The sequence below is a fragment of the Varanus komodoensis genome, unplaced genomic scaffold (assembly GCF_004798865.1).
Source record: "Varanus komodoensis strain SLA01 unplaced genomic scaffold, ASM479886v1 scaffold29_1, whole genome shotgun sequence".
Classification (NCBI taxonomy): domain Eukaryota; kingdom Metazoa; phylum Chordata; class Lepidosauria; order Squamata; family Varanidae; genus Varanus; species Varanus komodoensis.
Window position 1 is genome coordinate 6468544 of NW_025335759.1, and position 22495 is coordinate 6491038.

At 43.7% G+C, this 22495-nt stretch overlaps 1 protein-coding gene across 5 annotated transcripts; it reads right to left on the reverse strand.

Annotated features, from left to right (window-relative positions):
• Nucleotides 1-4074: 4074 nt before the first annotated feature.
• Nucleotides 4075-22495, reverse strand: GMEB1 (glucocorticoid modulatory element binding protein 1). Of its 5 annotated transcripts, none has more exons than XM_044434835.1 (11): nucleotides 22426-22495; nucleotides 20307-20385; nucleotides 18780-18946; nucleotides 17360-17442; nucleotides 15795-15919; nucleotides 13769-13872; nucleotides 12928-13082; nucleotides 10072-10200; nucleotides 6860-6997; nucleotides 6447-6569; nucleotides 4075-4915 (listed from the first exon to the last, which is right to left on the reverse strand). In XM_044434835.1, exons 3-11 carry the CDS (start codon nucleotides 18905-18907, stop codon nucleotides 4209-4211), a joined length of 1692 nt encoding a protein of 563 aa, XP_044290770.1. In that variant the 5' UTR covers nucleotides 18908-18946; nucleotides 20307-20385; nucleotides 22426-22495; the 3' UTR covers nucleotides 4075-4208. The 5 variants fall into 5 exon arrangements, with proteins under 5 accessions (XP_044290770.1, XP_044290771.1, XP_044290769.1 ...); XM_044434836.1 differs by lacking the exon at nucleotides 22426-22495 and adding an exon at nucleotides 21847-22139; XM_044434834.1 differs by lacking the exon at nucleotides 22426-22495 and adding an exon at nucleotides 21297-22139.

Consider the following 22495-nt stretch of genomic DNA (forward strand, 5'->3'; position numbering starts at 1 on the left):
CCTCAATAAAATGGATGTCTAGAAATAATCTTTAAGGGATTCTGCCCTCTTTTTGTCTCCACAGTAGAAGTGTGGGAAGCAGCAGCCTCAGACAACAGATGTTGGAGGCAGCTGTGGTAGCCCCCCCCCCCACCTTTCCTCCTGAACCATCCCCCTGGGCTATGCCCCCTCTTAGAAGGCAACTAGTCTTGCACCCAGTAAACTAGTTGCTGCATTTCCTTGTGATGTTAGAAGCTGCCTTGTTGCCAGTGCTAAAGCTACACTCAACTGGCACTTCAGTGTGAGAAGGCAACTATGCAGCACAAGGTTCTCTCTGGAACTGAAAATGCCAGTTATTAAAGCAGGGTGTAGAATCTCAGGCTCACAGACTAAATCCAGCCACACTGGGGGTCCCTCGGTGACCGCACCCCCAGAGAGTCTCTCCGAACTTGGACTGGCCCTCAGGCTGAAGGAAGTTCCTAACGCATGTATTAGAGAGAATCCGGCTGACGTTGCTGTCCAGCTGCTGCGTTTCCAGTTTTTTCCCTATTGACTCCTTCACCTTTCTAAGATCTGGTTTCTGGCCATTTTTCTGATTTTCCACACAATTATGGCCACAGCTGTTTATACCTGGATGGATCTTTTCCTGCCCTGATGCAATCCCTCAAGGTTGCTTTTTGAATGGACATGAATGAGGAACTTTTTCCTGATGCAAATAGCAGCTTCACAGGGGCAATTTTCATCAGAACTACATGAGTATAGACTATAGGCAAATACCCCCATCCCTGCAGGCAATGGTCTAGTTATGTGCTCCTTTCCTTCAAACTGCTGTTTGCATAACAAACAAAAATGTGCTTTGAGTGAAGATCATATCTAGTTCAACCCTTTGCCTGCCATATAATCATTCTGCACCGATCAAAGACTGCAGGCCAAAGGTCTTTGGCAGGAATATCCCAAAGCACATAGGATGTTTCAAAAATCCCCCTCTAGAATGGAGAGAAGAAAGGAAAACGCCTCTCCTTGCTCTCTTCTGCCTTGCTGGTATGAGCCAAGCACAGCCTCCAGTCAGGCATCCCCCACCACCACCGCCTTCAGGTCTCCCACCCACTGGTAGGATTACTCTTTTACAGCACCTGCACATTTTCAGTTTAGGAAAAAGTAAAGAAATAACTTTAAGTGTCAAATTCAATTCCAAATCAATTAGATCAACATTTTCCTTGTCACACTTTTTTTTAAGAGAAACGGTTTTGCTTTGGGCTCACGGGTAAGGTCCACAAACCAAACCTGGCCCAGCCAGAAGCCAAATCTGGCTCTCTGGAGTCCCCCTGTGGCCCTGCCCCCTTTCCTCTACCCACCTTTTGTCGGGTAGTTTCTCGGCTTTTGCATGCATTTTTCTCCCATTATAGAAGGCTGGAATGTCTCTCCTAGGCTTGGGTACTGGCAATAGAGCTTGCCCAAACCCATGTCAAAGCTGTTCCAATTGTTCACCATCAGTACCGTTTCTCAGGAATGTAATCATGTCCTACCTTGTTTTGTATAGCACACTAAAATGCCTTTAAATTATTTTTGTAACATAAATACTGCTCAGTCATCTGATTTGCCTCAAAAATAAACTGATTCTTTTTTTAAAAAAAAATTCTGGTTAAGCCTACTGCTACATACCTGGGCTAGTTCTTTTAACAGTATGTACTAGAAGACATGAGCAATTAGATCGGAAAGTAAAGCGACTGAAAATGCAGTACCAAGCCTTTTCTACTGAACCTACTAGAACTATTCCAGCTAACGATTTTAGCCATTGCTACTTTTGTCTACAGTTAGAATCAGAAGATAGGTTTGTCAAGAAGCAAATAAAGCAGAAGATGTAGAAGTGAGTTAAAACCACAGATAATGATCATAAGAATAGTCACAATTATTACTATGGTTAGGGTAATTTGCCAGACCCTGTGGATTCTGTTTTAATCAAGTAATTAAAACATATTTATCTCAACTGAATCACACTCTAGAGCCAGATCGAAACAGTAAAAGGAAGGCATTTTTCGGCTGTACCCAACACTGATCTAAGGCACATATTCTGAGGAATTTGTCACTCTTTCCAGCAACAGATTCAAGTGCTGAGTGCTAACAGAAATGGAGGTTAAACAGGCCTACTCACAAAAGGGGAAACCTTAGGTTTGCAAAGTACCCTGCCACAAAAAGCCAACCAAGGGAAGTAAATCCTCCAGGAAAACTGCCCTATGGGGACCAAGTTTGCTCAGTAGCTCCTGAATCTTAGGTGCTAGTTGGAAAAGATAAAAGAAAAACTGAGGCAGGGATGCATTTCAGGTCCCATTTATAAATAGACTTCTGGATATTTCATTTGTCCTTTTTTGGTTAGCCATGCCTATCCTGCCAGCCATTTTGTGCTGCTTCCCAGGACAGTTTCTCAAATTGCTAAATGCCTGCACAGGTCCAAAAGAGATAGAGACCTTGTTGTAGTGGCTAGCAGCCTGAACTGTAAACCAGAAGGTTCCCCATTTGAATCTCATCTCTTTCACAGTTGTTCTGGCCTGTGAGGTTCTCTTAGGCAAGATATTTCCTTCCTAAGTTGAAGCTAATAGGTTAAAGGAAGGACGCTTTGACTACTGTCACCCTTGTGGAACAGCTTCAAAAGCAATATTCATTATATTGCTATATCCATTAAGTGAATGAGGGTTAAGAGTAGGGTTAGAGTTTAGGATTATAATGGGAGATATAAGGGCCCTCATAAAACACAATGGGTGACCTTGGACCAGTTGCACGCTCTCAGCCTAACCTATCTCACAGGGCTGGTATGAGGCTAAAAGGGGGAAAAGGAAGAACATAGTACAAACATAACAAAACATCCAGTTATTCTTTTGCTTCTGTTCAACTTTTTAATTGCAAAAACAAAACGATACTGTATTCTTGTCCCAATTGCTTTTCAAATGTTTCAGCTAAGCAGTTTTCCCTCCAAGTCTTCTCACTCTCCAGATTTTAAGAAATGAATTAGGGCTTGGCTTGGTGTGAGGTGGGGGGAGACTCCCTTCTTCTTTCCTTAAGGAAAAAACAAAATAAAACTTCCAGTCCAACTGGAAGAGAGACCAGGTACGTAGCTGGCATGATGTGCCAGCTAAAATCCTGTATAGCGACTTTTTCAAGAAGTTATAAACACCAAACACACACACACACATACACACACAGGACCTAGTAAGCTTGGTATGGTTCCCAGCGTACAGAGTAAACAGCAGGTATGCAGTGTCTGCTGATTTCAGCTCTCCCAGCATGCAACAACACAACCCACTCCTGATACATCCAGACATCAATGTTTATACACAAAGGGCAGGCAGCTCCTGGATGCTGTATCTGATTCTTTCTTTCTTTTTTGGAGGGGGTATGTAAATACAAATGTGCATGGCTTTAACAATGCTTAAGGGTCTTAACAGTGTGTATGGAAAAGAAAACCACAGGGAAAGCCTGAAAAGGAAAAGCTGGGAATTCAATTGTAGAAGTCACAATTGAGCAAAAAACAGTTTGAGGGGAGGTCCTGAAAGATTATAAACAAATTACAGTGTAAAAGAACAACAAAACCCATTATAAGTAGGCAATGGGGACGTCATCACTTGAATCAGGTTGGCATGCGTTTTTTTCCCTTTCCCTCACTCTTTCCAAAAGTGAAATACTAGCATAGTAAGTTAAGACATAATTTCCCTTCATAAAGTAGTAAAGTGATGAAGAACAGTTAAGGAGCTTTCTTCTTTAAGACTGCCCTCATCCAGCAGTCGCATAAATTTCTAGAACTTGACTCTACTTGTTTCTAAGACAAAACAGTTCAAGTGTAAATATGGTGTAAACAAAGTGTCCATCCAACCTGAGTCTCTGGACTGTAGTCAAGCAACGAAGCGATGCACGGCCTTGATGCCAACAGGAGCTTGTTAGGATTCAAGGGAGAATTTTCTTCTCTCCCTTCACCCTTCAGCAATGGTTCCCTTTGCACAGATGCAGCCTGGTTTCCCCTCTGTGTGTGTGTGTGTGTGTGTGTGTGTGTGTGTGTGTGTGTGTGTGCGCGCGCGCGCGAGAGAGAGAGAGAGAGAGGGAGGGAGGGAGGGAGGGAGGGAGGGAGGGAGAGATCCTTGCAAACTTACTAGGAAAACTTCTGTTTGTGTTTAAAGAGGAGATAAACCAATAAAATGCAAAGATGGATAATCAAGCAACACTATGATCTGGCTTCTCGTCTAGTCCTCTAAGACCACGATCTCTACATTATGGACCTGATGCTGGTGTTCATCAACCTCGGCTACCACCTTCTCCTCAGTCCTCAGCTCTGTCCCCAGAATCACTGCTTTGGCCCCCGATTCTTCTGTCTCAGCTTCTGGGTCAGGGGCTGGGTCTATTTCTATAATAGTCTGTCCATCCTCTGAAGTGCCCTCGACAGCCTGGATGGTTGAGGTCAGGCCAGACTCCATGGCCACCAGTTCCACAGGATTCACGACAGTGGCCACGTTGGCAAGGGTGCCACTGTCCTGCATGGCTGCTGAACTCAGCAGGGCCAGGCTAGAAGAAGGATGAAGCGTCACTGTGTCAGAGGAGCTGGTCTTGGAGGAAGAAACCACAGTGGCATACCGGAAGAGCTGTGAGCCTGACGGCAGGGTATGGACAGTCACTGGGCTAGAGCCCTGGCTGATGGTAGCCACTGGAATGTTGCTAACAGAGAACTGCTGCCCCATGGGTGCAATGGTGATAGGAGAAATGACAGTGAACTGAGGCTGCTGGATGGGGGCTGAGGAGCTGAGGACCGTGGCAGAGGCTGGGCGCTGCAGCCGGGGCCTCTTAGGAGGCTTTGGATTGCTGACAGGCATCAGAACCACATTCTGGACAGTCTGAGCTTTTATCTTTTGATCCCTGGCAAGTTTCTTCTGCTCCTCCAGCTGACGGTCCAGGTCTGCAAGGAGAACGCGATACATGTTGAGACAGCTTTGGAAGCAGACATAGGTATCGCCCAAAAGAAAGCTGGAGCAATAGATACAAAGGTAACAAAGCAGCTTCATGCCAAAGGAATAATGTTCAGCTATGTCCCCGACTGTCAAAATGATGGAATGGGGGGCAGGTGGAACAGACAACGTGAATACTTTCAAGAAAACAAAAAAAAGGAAAAGGGTAAAGAGCGAGGAAAACATGGAAGTATCCCCCCGCAAATAATGCCCTCCCCTGAAGCTAGAGACAACAGAACCTATTAATATGAACTATATTATTAAAATGAAAGCTGTGTAATTTATATTATTAAACTATAACTATCCAGATGTATAACATACTTAAACCATCAAAAATATTCCCAAATCTATAACTCTGTAGAAGGATCAACAGTTCACGCCTCCTGGGAAAAGACGAAAATCAATAAACACAATAATACTAACAAATACTAATTTATGGTAACTCTAATAGCCATAAATTTTACAACTCATTGTATGTAATAGTATCAAAGAAGATCTCTCTCTTTGCCCTCCCCCCCTCCCCCTCTCTCCCCCCCTCCCCCTCTCTCCCCCCACATGAACACGCAATGCCAAAACACATGAGACAAAGGAGATACAGCGGAACCTCGGTTCACGACCAAATCGGATCGCGAACAGAAATTTCATAAAAATTTTGCCACAGGTCACGAACTCTGCATCAGGAGACAATCACGAGCCCGCCCACCTTCCCAGCACAGGCGTGATCATGTCGTGCTGGCGGGGGGGGGGGGGGGGGGGGGGGGGGGTTCTTGGGGGGGGGGGGAGATGGCCACAATTGCACCCGTGTTCGCTGCCCGAGCGCACCCACGCACGTGCCCGCCTCCCCCACAGCGCACCCGCAATTGCGACTGCACCCGTCTCCCCCCGTCCCTCCACGCGATCGCTTGCGGGGTGGACATGGTCACGACCTTTGTTGTCCTTTGTCACTTTGCTTCACATTTTTCTGATTAAAAAATAGTTACAGAATGGATTGACCTTATTTACATTGAACCTTATGGGGAAATTTGACTTGGCTCACAACCAATTTGGGTCACAACCAGAGTCCTGGAATGGATTAAGTTCGTGAGCCAAGACACCACTGTAAATGTTTGCATAGATGCTTAACTTAGGGCCAAACTAGTCACTGACTACAGGAATGCAATTAAAAAATATAAAGAGTACATGGGAAGTGGCAGGAAACTGAGCTGTGTTTCCTCAACAGGAGGGCAATCTTGAGAAAGATGAATAGATTGTGCATAGGAAAATGAGAAATAAATGTGTATTACTTACAGAAGGTACCCATGGGTTTATACAAGCTTTCTCCAACCAGATATTCTCAAAATAGTTCAATCTTCGACTCCTCTTAACCCAGCCAGCATGGCCAATCGCCAAGAAGGCTAGGAGATATAGTCCAAAACATCCAGAGAGCATCAGGCCGACATTGCAAAGGCTGGTTTAGAATGTCCCAAGCAGTCCTGAACATACCTGCCAGAGTATAGAGGAACTGCTCTTCTCCCTGATCCGTCTGGCTCTTTCTGTTGTCCAGCACTCTCTTGACTGTGTCCATCAGGCCAAATGTATGAGCAACATTGTTCAGGACAGCTGCATCTACAGGAAAACTTTAATGGATTATTGTCTAATATTCTTAAAACGGCTCCAACATCCATACAAAAAAGAGCCTGAACAGAATTCTATTTGGTGCAGGCCCATCTAATGCTACTGCCGTTTTCCCATGTTATCTTGACTATACTGAAAGGCACTTAATGACAAAGTTAATAAAAACAGAATTGTCATGGCTGCCTACATGAAACTGGGGGTTATGGTTTGTAAATTCACTAAATGACCACAATTAACTTTGCAAAAGCTACTGAAACTGAGACTCCTAAGCTCCTACCCACCAGTAATCTGGAAGGGTGACTGGCCAAGCCTCTGCTGAACGCCTCTCAGCACTTCTTCTATCTCCTTCTGAATGTTGCAGACAACTTCTTCCATCAACCCCACATCAGCAATTCCTTTCCAGAACATTAGTGTGTCCTCTAGCCCAAGAAAAAGAGACAGACTAAGGAAGAAGAAACAGTTCGACAATAGCACTGCAAAGCTATACTAGTAATCTTGCAAAATCCAGCGAACCATTCTATCTTTGGAAACAGACTACTAATGAAGTAATGCTGAACATATTTACCCAGGAATCAGTAACACTGACCACAATGGGGCTTACTTCTGAGTAGCCATGTACAGGATTCTAAATCAACCATCAGAGGAATCCTGTCTTGCAAAAATCCAGCTTGACCCTGAAAGTGGAAGGCAGTAGAAGGAAATTCCCGATTGCTGTGAAAGATGCGTATCACAATCTCTGAAAGTCTATTATGTTTCTTCCACATGATCACTGCAGAAGAGCCCCAGTTGGATTATATATTGGAGGCAAATCTTTTTATTTGATTACATTTTATTAATATTTAATTACATATGTTTCACATGAAATTCACATATATTTGATCATTCATCTTTCATTAGCTGCAAACACTATGTTGGCAAAACATAGAAAAATCAGTAACTAGACCAAATCTCAGAAAATGGTTTAAGGCACTAGAATTGGTTTCACATGGAAAAACAGATAAATATTCTTCAAACAGATCTTTTCTTAAAATGGAATCCCTTCATTAGTTCCCCACTTAAAGTTATTTGACTTTTGCATTTGGGTTGTGTTTCCTTTTGGCTCTTGACAAGAGTAGCAGTTCAGTTAGCCACACTACCAGAACCAACTGGGGAATGGACATTTTATCTCTTTGTATCAGCGGCATCACACACTTCCTTCATCAGTCATAAACCTTTTCTTATGTTTGTTCCCTGCTCAGTCTCATGTCAGACAGGAAAGGAGTATATGAGTATTTAAAATTAATCAATGAACCTGCTTACACGGAAGGGCAATCAATGGCTTAAATTATAGGCTGTTGACTTAAACCTTTGTATAGCTGCCAGATGATCAAACAGATAATGGGTTTCATTTTCCAATTTGTGGGTTGTTTTGCTCAATCTTCTTCACTGACTCCCAGCCTGTAGCCCAGAAGGCTTTGCGACACCAAAGAGCAAAACATTGCTGACCAGTCTTCATCACATAAGCACACTTTTCCCTACTGGTCCACTTTGCCCAATGAACATGTAATAATCTTCACCAGCTCTCTAGAACACTCCTACTGTCCAGCTCAAACACACACACACTTTCCCTAGAGGCCCATGTAACCTTGCTTTGAAGAAAGAAAACATTCCTTAGCAGCTGCCTTAGCGTTCTCTGGAAGGAGCCACCAGTTGTGGCTGTGCTTGCAGGCACCTGTCAAGCCTCTATAAACCCCATACTCTCCTGTCTCCCAAATTGGGAAGCCATCCTTGCTGGGCTATCACAGAAGGCTGTTGCATGCTCAGTCCTCAGACGTTTTCTTCCCACCATCTCCCATCAAGTTGGAGCAACTCTGACTATCAGTGGGCGATGCCTAACGCCTGGCTGTTGTGACACTGATGCTGCCGCCAATGCTGCGATATCCCTCTTGTCCATTAGGATTGTAGCCGGCCTGTCAGAATGGCATGTGCTCCGCTCACCACCCAGATGCTTGTTGTGAGCAGTAATCTCTTTGAACATCTTCAGTCTGTGCAACTCTTCCTTGAACTGTGCAGGAGTACAAGCAAAACCTCACGCTGGCATCTGTTCAGAAAACCATGCAAACTCCAGGGACTGCTGCACTTCTGGACTGATCCAGAGACCAATTCATGTAGCTAATTCAGCACAGCTCCAGTATGCTCTAACTTTTCCAGGTTCTATAGGCGTGTGGTACCTGAAGGGCAGTGATGCTTGTGAGATGGTGCCACCAGTGGAGTAAAGCGAGGCACAGTTCTCCTTCCTCTGTTCTGGACTGTGGTGAGCATGGAGCTCTGCCAGTCATGCTGGGTCTATGTAACCTGTGGTAGTGGCAAGACTGGCAAAACTGGCTATGGCAAAGACCATGGGTGAGACAATATGGAGAAATCTCTTCTTCCACAGGCAGAACAGAGAGAAGGGGTTTGGAGCGAGTGTTTTCTTTCCTAGGCAAGAACACATGGGACTTCTGCATTATGGAAGAGACGCTTGGCTGAAAACTGCGATTTGTTGTTTTCAGATACCCTACAGTGCAGACACAACTAAGCTAAGAAAGCACAGCCACAGTTCTTCAAGGATGGACAATGGGATAAAAGCAAGTTTCTCACTGAAACATATTGAACATTGAAACAAACAGCCCAGCCACTTTCACGGGAAGCTGAAAGCTTTAGGAGGAGATAGCGAGGATGCCCTTGATGCTGTTGCTAGGCAAGCTTCAGGGAATCCCTGCATGTAAAGGGAAAGGGCTACTAATATCACACAGCAGCACTTCTTTCTGACTACTTCAACCTGCTGTCTCTGTAGCCAGAGAACACAATCCATAAACAACCCTCAGTTCCGGATTCAGACATATCAACAGCCCATGGCTTGACCCTTCAATTTGACAACCCATGACTTAATTAAGCAATGCTGTCGCTACATATGAATGTGCACTGACCTGCACAAACAAGAACACCTCTCACCAACTAAAAACAGAGCTTACCCATCACCCAAATTAAATACCTGAGGCAGAGATGTGAGTCGTGAAGCAACTCATATGATTTTCCCCTCATGCCTGTCAAGGTAATTGCAATAGCTGCCCACTTACCTCTAGCCTAAGGGCATTTGGCACAAATTCATCATTATTGTTCTCTTCTAGCCCCACATCTTCCCTCCCACCACCCAAAACTCTATCTTTTCCTAAAACATTTCTTACATGATTTGCCATCCAAAAGTCCCTGAACACCCACTCGCAATTCAACATTTCAGTCTTAAATTTTGAAATCTAAATTTGAACATAGATCAGGAGAGGGAGAGCCTCCAATAAAGTGTGGATTTCTACATGCAAATTCGACAGTTAGGTATATGGGGAAATATCATTTCACCTCTAATGTCAGTCTAGCTCTTTGCAATATCCTATTGATCAGAGACTGAGGGGTGTGGGGGAAGCACAAGCTGGGTGGGTGGAAGCCTAAACCATACAGGCAAACAGCCGAGGCATACCTGAAATCTCTTCTGGGTCCTTCTTGATTCCCTCTTCAGTTGCCATGGTGACTGCGGCTGTCACAGCAGGGTTCCATTCAAGCCCTTCCTCCACACTTTCCTCAGACACAGCAATTTGTGTGATGCTTCCTGCAGCAGGAGAAGAGACAAGTGAGGCTGCTACACTGCCAGGTCTGCCACACTAGCTTTCCCCTCTATACACACACACACTCTAGGCCACCCAGGCCCAATAAGAGGACAAGAAACAGATGGATTGGACCAGCCTTCCCCAGCCTGGGGGTTGTGGCTCGGCAGTAAAGCACCTGCTTTGCATGCAAACGGTCCCAGTTTCAATTCGCAGCACCTACAGGAGCAGCTTGGAAAAAAACCCACTTGAATCCCTGGAGAGCTGCTGCTAATGTCAATAACAGCAGGCTAGACAGACCAATGGTCTGACTCAGTATAAGCCAGCTTCCTTTGTTTCTCGTCTGGAAACCTGAAGGAATGCTTTTTCCCTTGTGTACCTGCCCAGATATTAAGATCTAGTAGGGCGTACACTCATAAAAGGGCTGCATTTCTCTTGGACTGCGGGCATTCTCAATATAGGCATCCTGACTTCAGAACTCCTATTCTCATTATACAGGGCCAGCACCACATCACAGAAGGTCCTGGTGCAACTAAAGCCTTACTTGTTCACCCAGACTTTTGACTAAATCTTGTAAACTTAGCTTAACTGTTTTTCTGTTCTCTCCTGCTATACTGTGTAATTGGTTGATGCTATATTGTTTTATTCTGTTTTATTTTTACCCCACTTGGGGATAGTTTTATAATGTAAAGACAGAATAAGCTATATAAATTGACAACATCTACCTATTGAGAGTGATATATAAATATGTCTTGTACATAATATCATTAAACTTTACGCCAAAGCTATACAGTGACAAAATATGGGTAAGAGATTTTGGAGAGTTCCCATGCAGAAGTTCTAATGCACCAGTTAAAAATGAACAAGTAAACAAAAATATTCTCCATAAATAAGAACAACATGTGGTACAGCAACTGAGATTACCACACTGCAGTCACTGGAATCACTTCTCCCACCTCCAGCCCCTCTGGGTGTAGGATACATGCATGAAATCCAACATTAGGTCTGAATTATATGATCAACATCCCACATACATCATTGGAGAAATTACTGCACAGTTTAAACCTATGGACATGCAATTTTACATTTGCATAATGTCTGCAAATCTTGCACCTAAATGCAGACATCTGGCATGCTTGGAGGTGGGAAAGATGCATCCAAGAAGGCGCTGGGCTGGATGAGTGAAGCCAGAAAATGCATGATTTTGCTTCTCTGTGTATAAATGGCTGTCTGAACTGGCCTTGATGTAAGGTTAACAGACGGCCAACTGGATCCATGGTAACCAAGGATTTGCTTCAAGGTTCTTAAACGGAATGTGACCATCTCTAGCATCACCAACACATAAAGCATTGGACTAATGCAGTGTAAAGGCAAAAAGAAATCTAAGAAAAGGTAAGAAATTTCAGTGAATAATGGATTTCAGCATACAGCTTTTATGTGTTTCATCAGCCTACAGAAAACTGAAAACACTATAACAAAAAGTAGTAATATATATACAAGAAGACAGAATCAGTGCCCGCTGTGAGCTTTATGTCATGTTTAACTAGAAGTGATGAGAGTTCTCATCACTCGCAATTGGGAATTTATGATGAACACATTTTGACCTAGTCTGAGTCTTAAGATGTGGTGGGCTATAAATGAAATGAAATCTAAATATATGTTAAGGAAAACCACTGCCTACTCAAAAGTAAGTACCACTGAGAGCACCAGGACTTAATCTCAGGAAGTTCAGTGACTCCACATAGGTGGCAAGTGAAATGTTGACAATGTAATAACAGCTTATTATTATTTATCTTTGCAAGTTTAAAAATGAACATACTTACATTTTTGGCATCATTCATTAGAGAATGCTCAGGGCCATGTGTATTATTTCAGTTCACAATCACACAGCACAATGGTAGAAGTTAACATTAGGTATATTAGTATCAAAGCACCCTGAAAAATCTCATCTTCCTCGCTGCAAGTTTCTAATTCATATGTATAATTTATATACAACTTCTGGCAGTATCATAAACTAGCTGGTAACCCAAGCAGGATGTCAATTGTTCAGAAAGTTGGACTATAGTGCTCTGAATAACAATTTGCCCTTTCTTACAATCACCAGGAGCTGGGGATTCATCAGAATAAGCAAATATTTGCAAATGCATGATTTTTACAGGGTACAGAATCCAGCATTTCTTAGCCCAGAAATGGAACTACGCTGACACAATATTGATTTTTAAAGCACGGTATAAGGTTTAACCCACATATTGTATAAATCAGCCCTGAATTTTAGCACTAGCCTGACAGCCATGGATGAGAAACAATTATATGCAGGAAAGTGCACGAACTACATGCAGGTGAATGAGAAGGATGGAGTGCTTTCCCCTGGGTCCACCACATTAGTTTGCACAGACTAACAGATCTGGCCACAAACCAATCGGGAGGAGGAGTACAGTCTAAAGGTCTCTTTTCTCCAACATAGCAAGATCCCACAACAGACAGATAGGTGGCAGGGATGGAGCAGCATGGGTTCTTCAAAAGTTTACAACTCTGGTCCTTTCCCAATTTGCAGCTCTCTCCCTGGAGATACAGGTGGACCTGCCCAAGAAGGTTTTCAAGAAAGAGGAATTGGAAGAACAGATATTGGGGAAATGTTCTATGGGATCTAACAAGGAAAGACAATGAGGGGAAATGACAAAAAGCAATGCCAAAGCAGGAATGAATTCTGCTTCTGTTCACCTGTTCCCTACCGTCAGCAGAGGTGGGGGTCTGCACCAAGCTTTGTTGGCCTGGTACTGGTGCCCTGGCACTGCTGATCAGGAGGTCAAACTTGGTACTGCGACAGGTGTTTGTGCAAACCTTGTCATGCTGGTAAAAGTCGATTTGGCCTGAGTCCATCATCTTTCTGCACAAAGAATGAGAAACAGAGATTCATGAGGGCCAAAATACATTTGGATATTTGCCTAAAGAGAAAAAGCAAAAGCTTAAACAGTTTTGGCATGATGAATCAGTTAACACTCAGTACTGTGCACACTGTGGACTTTTGTTAGTCTCACAATACAGTGGCAGGATTTGGTATCAGGTGTGTTGTTCAACATCCTGAGAAACTCCTATTTTTTTCTTGTACGTTTCTGGTCCATAGGGATGCACAGGCAGGTTGAAAGCATGTGGACAAAATTGCAGGATTTGACAAAATTGCCGAAGCTAAGCAGGACCTTCACTGCTTTTCATAACTTTGGGCTCTCTCCTATGAGAAGCAGAATAAATTAATAAGCATTTGTAAGTGATGGGGCAGCTTGTCCCCACAGCAGTATCCAAAGTGAAAACTCCTTCAAGTTATTCATTGCCTCTCAACTGTACAGCCCGTATTTTTCCTCAAGACACACTCCTGATGCCTTCCTTGACAGGGCCACTCAATTGCCAGTGTTCAGTTCTGTCCAAAAGATGTTTATCTTGAACTATATGACGCCAAACTCTTGGCACCACTTTTAGCCAGCAAAAGATGAAAGATGCAAGAACAAATGGGTGCAGTGGGGAAAAATCCAGCAGTGGATTTTTATCATTATGGCTACGCTAGTGGAAGGACATTACCTCAGCATGATTCCTCCCAGGCGAATGGCTCGCTTCCAGTCCTTCAGGGTAGCTTTGCCAGCTAGATGAACAAAGTGCTTTGGGCTGATAAGCTGATCATTGAACTAAGAAACAGATAAAAGAGGGCATCTCATTTCTCAGATGAACAGGAGATACTCCATCTATCCAGCTCATAGTCAGCAGGACTGCCCCCATTAGTCACAGATGCACACGGCCAAGTCATGCCAGGACCTTGTGACTTCAACTTCTGCATAAGAAACTCAGGTATCCAATGCCAGTAGCTCTCAACTTTTTCAGAACCAGAGCTTGGGTTTAACTAATGGAACAGATGGTTGTGAGCCAGTCTACTCCCCATCTTTTAAGCAGGGCAGAAGGCTTTCTATTTTTTTTATTAGGTTAAAGCAGGCCAGCTAGGCTGGCTTTCTGATACAAAAAATAGTGCAAAAAAAGACACTAGCAAAGTTAGAATACTGACTATTAGAGAAATGCTGCTTAATGATAACAAAGTTGATTCCAAACAGAATACTTCTCCCACCCTCCCAACCAGAACAACTTCAAGGTGGAACCCGTTACTTTTGGGCCAATAGCCTGGAACACCTGACATTTCTCAGCTGGTTTGACCCTCTTAACCTGACACTGTATAATTCAACTGTAATGTTAAGTCTGCCCCATATCCATCTCAGCTCCTCCGAATTCCGCCCCAAGCCTGAAACTGGCTGGTTCTCAGCAAATTCTCTCTGGGTCCTCTGGCCTTGGCATTTCAACTGCAAATTCCTATCCCTCCTCTTTATCCACTCCTGATTCAGAATCCAAATCTGTAACCTTTGAAGCCTGCATTACAGGAGGAATGGCCCCAATCCCTCCACAGATCGATCTTGTTTTTCCATCAGATTTAAGAAAGGAACTTTAGAGATCTTGTACCCTGACAGTGACACCAAAGAGGGAATTTTGCCAGCTGCAGGTTTCCCTCATCCGACGTGACATGCTGCACTATCGAAATTCTGCCTGTAACACCATTATGAAAAGCCTACCATTGGCTTCAAGTCATCATATGCAACTTCCAGGATCAGAGGCTGCATGTCTCTAAGTACCAGTTGCTGGGAGGCAACGGCAGGAGAGGGCGATTCCCTCACGCCCTGCTTGCAGGCTACGCCACAGTTCATGGTTGGCAACAGTGGAAAACTGGGCTGAAGAGGCCTTTGAACTGATTCGTCTTGCCTCCCTCACACCTGATCATTCCCAGTTTTTCTTCTCTTAAAATGCAAAGTAAAATTCTGATAATGCCAATTTTCCTCATGCAGAAAGAGTTTTTCCTCTGTGTGGGGACAGGCAACTTGGGTGTGGGGCAGAATGGAATGGGTTAGCATTAGATGCAGTCTCCCCTCTCCCTGGGCCAATCCAGGTTTGACCCACCAGCACCAGACATACAAGAATATACAATTAGCGCATTTCAGGCTCCTGGTCACCTGAAACTGAAGTGTGCCTGTCTGACAATGAACAGAGAGTTAGGCTGATTTTATTTGGTGACTGTGTCTTCGGCTTTCCATTGGTCAGCCCCATGGTGCACCAGAAAACCAATAAACTTGGTTGGGATGCCAGACTGACTTCAGCACTGCTGAAGGATATGATGCCTGCGCGGTCCCGTACTGGGATACGCAATTTCTGGCAGAAGCTGACTGTCCAGTGTAAGGAGCTGTTTGGGAATAACAACAGAGGTTTATCAACAAGTTGGTTCAAGACTCCCAAGCTACTCAAATGTGCCACAGATAGGTCCTTAGAAGAGGAACCTTGCTGGGTCTCCCAAGAATGCCTTTCAGAGAGGTGTAAAAGCAAAATTTCCAGCTCTGCCTCCTGAACCAGCAGAGCTAAGTCTATTGCTAGAAGGCCTACTTGTTTCAAATAAGCCTCCAGTGGAAATTCCAGTGAAAGAAGAAAGATTAAAAGTGCTAAGAAGAGTAGACAAAGCCACACAGAATGAAATGAGGAGAGCTGGCAGGTGGCACGGACAATTTCACTGCACCGTTACCTTGACACACTTGACGTTGATCCCTGGGCAAACAAATTTCTTCCAGAGCAGAATGGCTTTACTCTCTCCACACGTGATAGGATAGGCAATCTCAATTTCTTCATTGGTTTCAATCGTGCTGGGATCTGCAGATGGAAGCAGGTGAACAATGGATATCATTCTTCCAGAGAGCACGAGTCATGCATATGATCTCAAGTCAGACCCTTGGTTCACCTAGACCCGTGACCAGCAGTGGCCCAGCAACATCTCTAGCCCTCCACCCTGTTAAGTGAGCAAAGATGCCAGGACAAACCCAGATTGAATCCCTACTGCACACAAGGGATTAGTGAAGCTACAGTGTCTTCCTGCAAGACAGAAGCATAATTTCTGCTTTGTCTAAATGCAGACATCTGCACAAGCCACAGGTAGATGCATTCAAACAAAATATTCAACTATAACATTTATACAAAGAGTCATGCAGAATCAGACCAATGGTCTATTTCTTCTAGTATTTTATTCACATTCTGTTCTCCCTTAGCTGCTTGTGAGAAACATATCAGTTGGAAGGTGAGTGCAAAATCACCCCCGCTCATGTTTCCCAGCACACAGTCTCTGATACTAGAGATATGCTAAAGTCTAATAGTCATTGGTATACTTCTCCTGTGTGAATTTGGGCAATTCCCTTTTAAAACCATATAAATTAGCAGTGAGCACTCATCCTGTGGTAGCAAATTCCATAGTTTGAGCAATCAATCTGCGATGATGTACTTCCTTTTAACTGTCCTAAACCAACATGACCAAAACTCTGTTTTCATACTAACTGAAAATGGAAAAATTTATTCTACTGCTCTTGTGCATGAAGGGAGCACAGATGCACAAACCCCATCCCCACCTAGTCTCATCATCACAACCCACAGTGTGTCATTATATCGAAAGTAAGCTCCACTTAAAATAGACATCATGCCCTGTCAAAAATCTTGTTTGAACTTGAGGCTTTGGAAAACATGGTCCTCTTGCTCCTACTCTTGAGATGCTAGTCACAAATAACAAAATTATGCTAAAGAAGTAGGAACAAAACCCCCAAAATTCAACTATAAGGACTCACTTGACTTGGCCTCAGACTTCTTCAGTTACAACCTGCTTCACCTTGGTCTGAAGCAGAGCATCACTTTAGAAATCTGAAGCTTTGTGTATTTCCCCATTGACTATCTTGGAGAATTGCTGGAGGGGAGAAGGCCATCAACTCACTGAAGGGCACCTGTGAGAACAGGGTCTTTAGTGGGGCATCCCACAACCTCTGCTCCAGCTGCTTTCAGAGGTGCATGCTTTTTCCCCACCTTAAGCAAACCATTGGAGGAAGAAACACTTGCAACCCAAAAGATGGCTGGTGGAGGGAAAAAAGCCCACTCCCCTAACAATATATATCCTCACTGTCAGCAGGACAGCTCTGATAGTCCTTTTATCAAGGTTGCTTCAAAGCTTTGGAGAGCTCAGAAGCTTTCTGAAATGGCTCACTCTGGCTTTTCAGGTTTTATCCAAGGTAGATGAACACCCTTATGAAGCAACGTATCAGCACTCTGACTCACCAATGCCTTCTTCAAGCTTGTGTATCGTATGTGTTTCCACAGCCACCACAGCCGTACTGGTCTCGGAGCCTTCTTGATAAATCCTGTTATAAAAGTACCCATCCATAAACAAGGGAGGCTTGCCTGGCCTTTACACTGTTACCTTATTATTTATTTATTGCATTACTAACCTACCCAATAACTAATGTGGGTAATTTTTCAGTACCAACCTATTTTTTCCCAATGTTTAAATTGTTGAACTGTAAATATTTTGTTGCTGCCAGTGTTTATCCACTGTTTCAAGCTTATCAATATTGTTAGTACTTAGATAGATCTCTTATTTATTGCAGTGCAAGCTATCCTGAACATCTTTCATAATGTGATGCAGAAATGAATTTTTAAAGTTAAAAGAAATGAGTTTCACATCCAGAGTTCATGCATTCTTGGGAGAATTTCCTAGCCTAGGCTGACATTTTGCAGATCGATAATCTAATCCTTCTAGGACACTGATACCTGTAGATTAATAAACAATGCTCCCTAATTTCAGCCACTTATCCTTTGCTGTTCTTTCTATAAACCAAACATGCCCAAGCCAAAAAATATTCCCCCCTCCAATCTGCATAGCACTGAAGAAAAAGAGGAAGAAGAATAAACCAATGTTAGCTTTCTTTAAAAAGCAGGATAAACACAACATGCTTGCAATTTATTTCTTCGCCAATCTCTTAAAAGACACACATTGCCTAAATTCAGGTTGACTTGTCATATCATCACTTTCTTCAACATTCAAACAGAAAGCCACAAGTGAAGTGGGCATAGCTATAACTTCATTTTCTGTTTCCAACCCCAACACACTATGCTAAGATGATCAGTTATCTTAAAAGGATGAACTACAAATGTATTCTATAGTCAACCTTCACATGTTTGAAGGCTGTCACAAAGGTAACAGACAAGGGCTTTTTGTTGCTTCACAGGGTAAGACCCCAGTCAACAGTGAACAATTATAAGAAAGGGAATTTTGACAAATCATTCTGACTTTACAAGCTACTTGAGATGGGAAAAGGCTGCTTCTTAGGCAGTGGACTCCTTTGCTAAACAGTTTAACATATATTCAGAATGGCTGCTTAACAGTGATGCTGTAGCAGCCGATCTCCTGCATTGGCAGAAGATTGACTGCATGACCTTTGATGTCCCTTCCAAATTTATAACCCTAGGGAGTCTGTCCAAATATGAAAGTGAAGGCAGAGATTGCATCCATGCAACACAGAGGTCTTGCTCTCTCAGCTCCAAGCATATCTGAGCCATAAAGAGAAGAAACTCTGCTGGAATTCCTTGTTCTACACAACTGATAACAGAGGAAACCCATCTTCCTTTAAATCTGCATTCTGAACTTTCACTGGAACAATGCTGAACTTGCTTGCTCAAAACAGTACAGTGTACATACCCTTGCTGTACTGGTTGCAGCTGTAGGATCACCTGGGTTTTGGTATCTTCTGGGTTTCCTCCTTCATTTCCTTCAGTTGGCACAACGACTACATCCCCTACAGGGATGCTTACTTCAGCATTTGCCATTTGCGCACATTAAGTCCAAGAGGCCGGCTGACGAGTGTGCTGCAGTGTGCGATAAACAAGGCAATATTGGGTTGTTCTTACTGTTTGACAAAGAGAGAGAGGTTGCCATTTATGGCCACAGAACTGTTGTTAGTTACACAAAATGAGCACAACCATAAGAATAAACTGAAAGTATAGATTTATGATGGATCGCAGAAATCATGCCTGATCAACATTGGGACATTTCCCAATGAACTTGGATTTGCACTCTCTAATCTCCCTACTGCTCCCAAATTGGCTGATCCGTTACCTGAGCAGACTAAAGTGTGGCTGACATTGGCTTACATGCAGACTTGTTTGTAAATTATTTTTCCATATCTATATCTTTCTTATGAGTCCTTTAATACGCCTAAAAACTACAGAGACATTCCCTTTTTTGTCAAATAGCAGGAACCAGTTTTTTTTAAGGTGAGACTGACTGCTGCTCACTGCAGAACTATTGTTTTGCCCATAAGCTAATGTAATCCACTAATAAAACAACTAAGGATGAAATCTTATACACACGTAGTTGGAGCAATATTCACTGAACTCAGGGCAACTTATTTCTAAATAAGCCTACACAGGATTGCTCTGCCCAATATCTTTGATCAAGTAATAACTCTCTAAAGCAATAAGCCATATCATACACTATATGATATGGCAGAAGACAACGATCCATTTGCTCCCACTCCTACAGAAGTATTTAAAATTATCTTATAGAATAACTAACTCCTGGAGAACCCAGGTACCTCTTGAGCAATCAAAGACTAAGATTTGCCTTGACCTTCGTTCTGCTCTTTCTCCCAGCAGCATCAAAGGGTCAAGGGGCAGCAGGAAAGAAAAGTCCACTTTTCTACCCAGTATCAACTTACTGACATTCAGGAACTACCCCAGAAGTAAAATGGGTGCACTGGTAGGAAAGACAAATTTCTACGGCTTTCCTTAGTTACAAAGAAAGAACAGATGAGGAGCCTTGCTGGATCTGACCAATGACCCATCTCCAGGGTAAGCCACCTGGTGCCTCCCAGTTGTTTTGGATTCCAGCTCCTACTGGTGCTGCTCCTGGGAGCTCTAGTCCAACCTCTGGCAGGTATCAGATTGCCTGCTCCTGAACATCCCGTTTCCTAGCTATAGTCAAGCCAAATGCCTCCATGAAGATGATACGCAGCAAATGAAGATAATATCCTTATCCACCATTATTCCCTGGTAATGTGTACCCAGAGGCATCATACCACTAGACCTGGAGAGTAGATGCAATCATTACCACTTATGCATATCGATACATCGTTCCTGAATGAATTTGTCTAAGTCCCTCTAAAAATCATCTGAGCCAATATTGTAGCTCTGAATTCCACAACTTAAGTCCTGTAAGAAGACTTACACTTTTTTGTCCGTGAAACACAGAGTTGAATGAATCAATCTGAAGGTTTGATTTTTACATCATTTGCAGGGAACAAGTCCTTTAAGGGGCAAAAAAAAATGTCAGTTGTCAGGATGAAATAATGAGATTCTACCCAGTATCAACTTATTGACATTCAGGAACTACCCCAGAAGTAAAATCATTGTATAGGCTAGTATTATGCATATTCCCTAAAAAGCAAATCCCACTTAGTTCAATGGGATTCCCAAGGTTCCCAAGGACGTTATCTGTCAAAGTACTCCAGGCCAAAGTATTTCCATCCTTTATTCCTTTTTAAATTACTACTATGTTTTTGTTTTACTCCTTTCATTCTTCTTTCCTACCTTGGTGCAAGATCATAACCAGTTCTGCATTATCACATGGGCCATAAACTTTCATGAGCACCAGATGTCAGAAATGTTAAGGAAGAGATTGCAGCTACAGCAATCTTTGGAAAGTGGTCCATTTTCTGAAACTGCAATCGCCAGCATTCCCATCAATATGCACCAATTAGCATTGCAATGTTATTGACATTTTAAGGGAGGATGTTGTTATGTAGGTCACTGCCTTTATTGGTATCTAATCAAGAAAACAGCTCTTTTATAATATTGTATAATTTACAAATAAATACTTGCTTGCCTTTTTCAGCTTTTTCCCCCACCATACCTATTTTAGAGATGAATACTGAAGCAAGGAGGAAGCATTAATCTGACTACCCAATGATCCTATTTACGATATTGTATCATATATCTAATGCTAACCACTGAGCGACTGACCAACACCACTTCCTATGGCAGCAAATTCCATAAATTGATTATGCATTATATGAAGTACTCTATATCATATACTTAACGGATAGTTCTTTTATATTTTGTACAATATTACTACTACTAATAATGCCACTGCTAGACATTTCCAGCATATTTATTCTATGTTTTGTAGTTTTTGTAATTTTGCACCTTAACTTCTTACTCCGATTGATTTGCACTGTGAGAAGGGATCAGCTTTTCCATGACAACCTCCTCCTCTTTTAACACAGCACCAAGGCAGGCACTGATACAATGGGTAACACTCCTCCAATCCACCAGGAAACTTCAGTGATATGAATAAGCGTTTTGCATTTCAGTTTGTGCTGCAGCTGTTCAAAGCACAGCTAGCCCTGTCTTGAAATTAAGATGTAAAAGACACTACATTCAAGAGGTGAAGTTTGTTCTTCCCAGCACACAAAGGAATGCTTCAGTGACAGGAAGCCTGATAAACTCCTGCCTGTCATAAATTCTAACGTTCAAAAGGCGTAATCATTCTGGAAAAAAAAGAATTAAATGGCACGTTCAACAGCTGACACTTGCCACACGCACAAACATGGAGCACTTCAGCCAGGGGAAAACCTCCTGGCCTGTCATGCACACGTGTTAAAAGCATCATAGTCCTGAGAGGGAAAGAACATGCAATGGATGGCAAGTTCAACCAGCAGAACTTGCTCCACGCATGCAGTAAGGAGAACATTTCGGCGATGGAGAACCTTTTTGAATTCCTGAAGCAAAGTACGAGGCAAAGCGGGCTGCATCCATGAAGGAGGGGGAGAACCAAAAATGGCCAAGCGCCGGATTGCTTCGCCAAGCATGGGCCGCCCCTGCTCTGACGGGAGCGCTTCCGAATTGTCCCGCGATCACTACTACTACTACTATTGCCCTCGTTTGCAACAAGTTTTGCTGAGGAGGGGACCCCCCCACCAAGCGCGACTTCCGCCAGACCCATTTCGGCCCCCTCAGGCCCCCTCAGGACCGAGGAAACAGATCGGGCGGGGCTCCCCGGAGGAGGGGTGGGGCTTCCTCGGAGCCCCACCCCCTCCCTCGCTGCAGGCCAGACGCAGCGTCCTCCTCCCTCCCTCCCTCCCTCCACCAGCCCCCCCGCGGCGGCGCGGCGACGTCCGCTCCCCCGGCGGCGGCACGTACAGCGGCGGTAGCGGCCGTGCGCTCGCTATACGCAACCCCCTCCCTCCTCGCCACGCACTCCGCGTCCATGCCTGACCCCTCCCGGCTCCCGTAGCGCGGCGGCAACGGCAGCAGCAACATCGCCCTCTATTCCCTCCCCCCCTTACCGTTTCCGAGCGGCCGAGTCCGGAGCTGTAGGGGGGGATGGGAGGAGGGAGGGAGCATGCGCACGAGCGC

What these genes read in the sequence shown, in the direction of transcription:
- GMEB1 (XM_044434835.1), bottom strand. Translation starts at nt 18,907, where the DNA reads ATGGCAAATGCTGAAGTAAGCATCCCTGTAGGGGATGTAGTCGTTGTG. An exon ending in CTGCAACCAGTACAGCAAGG is followed by an intron (nt 17,443 to 18,779) that starts GTATGTACACTG and finishes CTTTTATAACAG; the next exon opens with GATTTATCAAGAAGGCTCCG. An exon ending in CAAGCTTGAAGAAGGCATTG is followed by an intron (nt 15,920 to 17,359) that starts GTGAGTCAGAGT and finishes TTCCATCTGCAG; the next exon opens with ATCCCAGCACGATTGAAACC.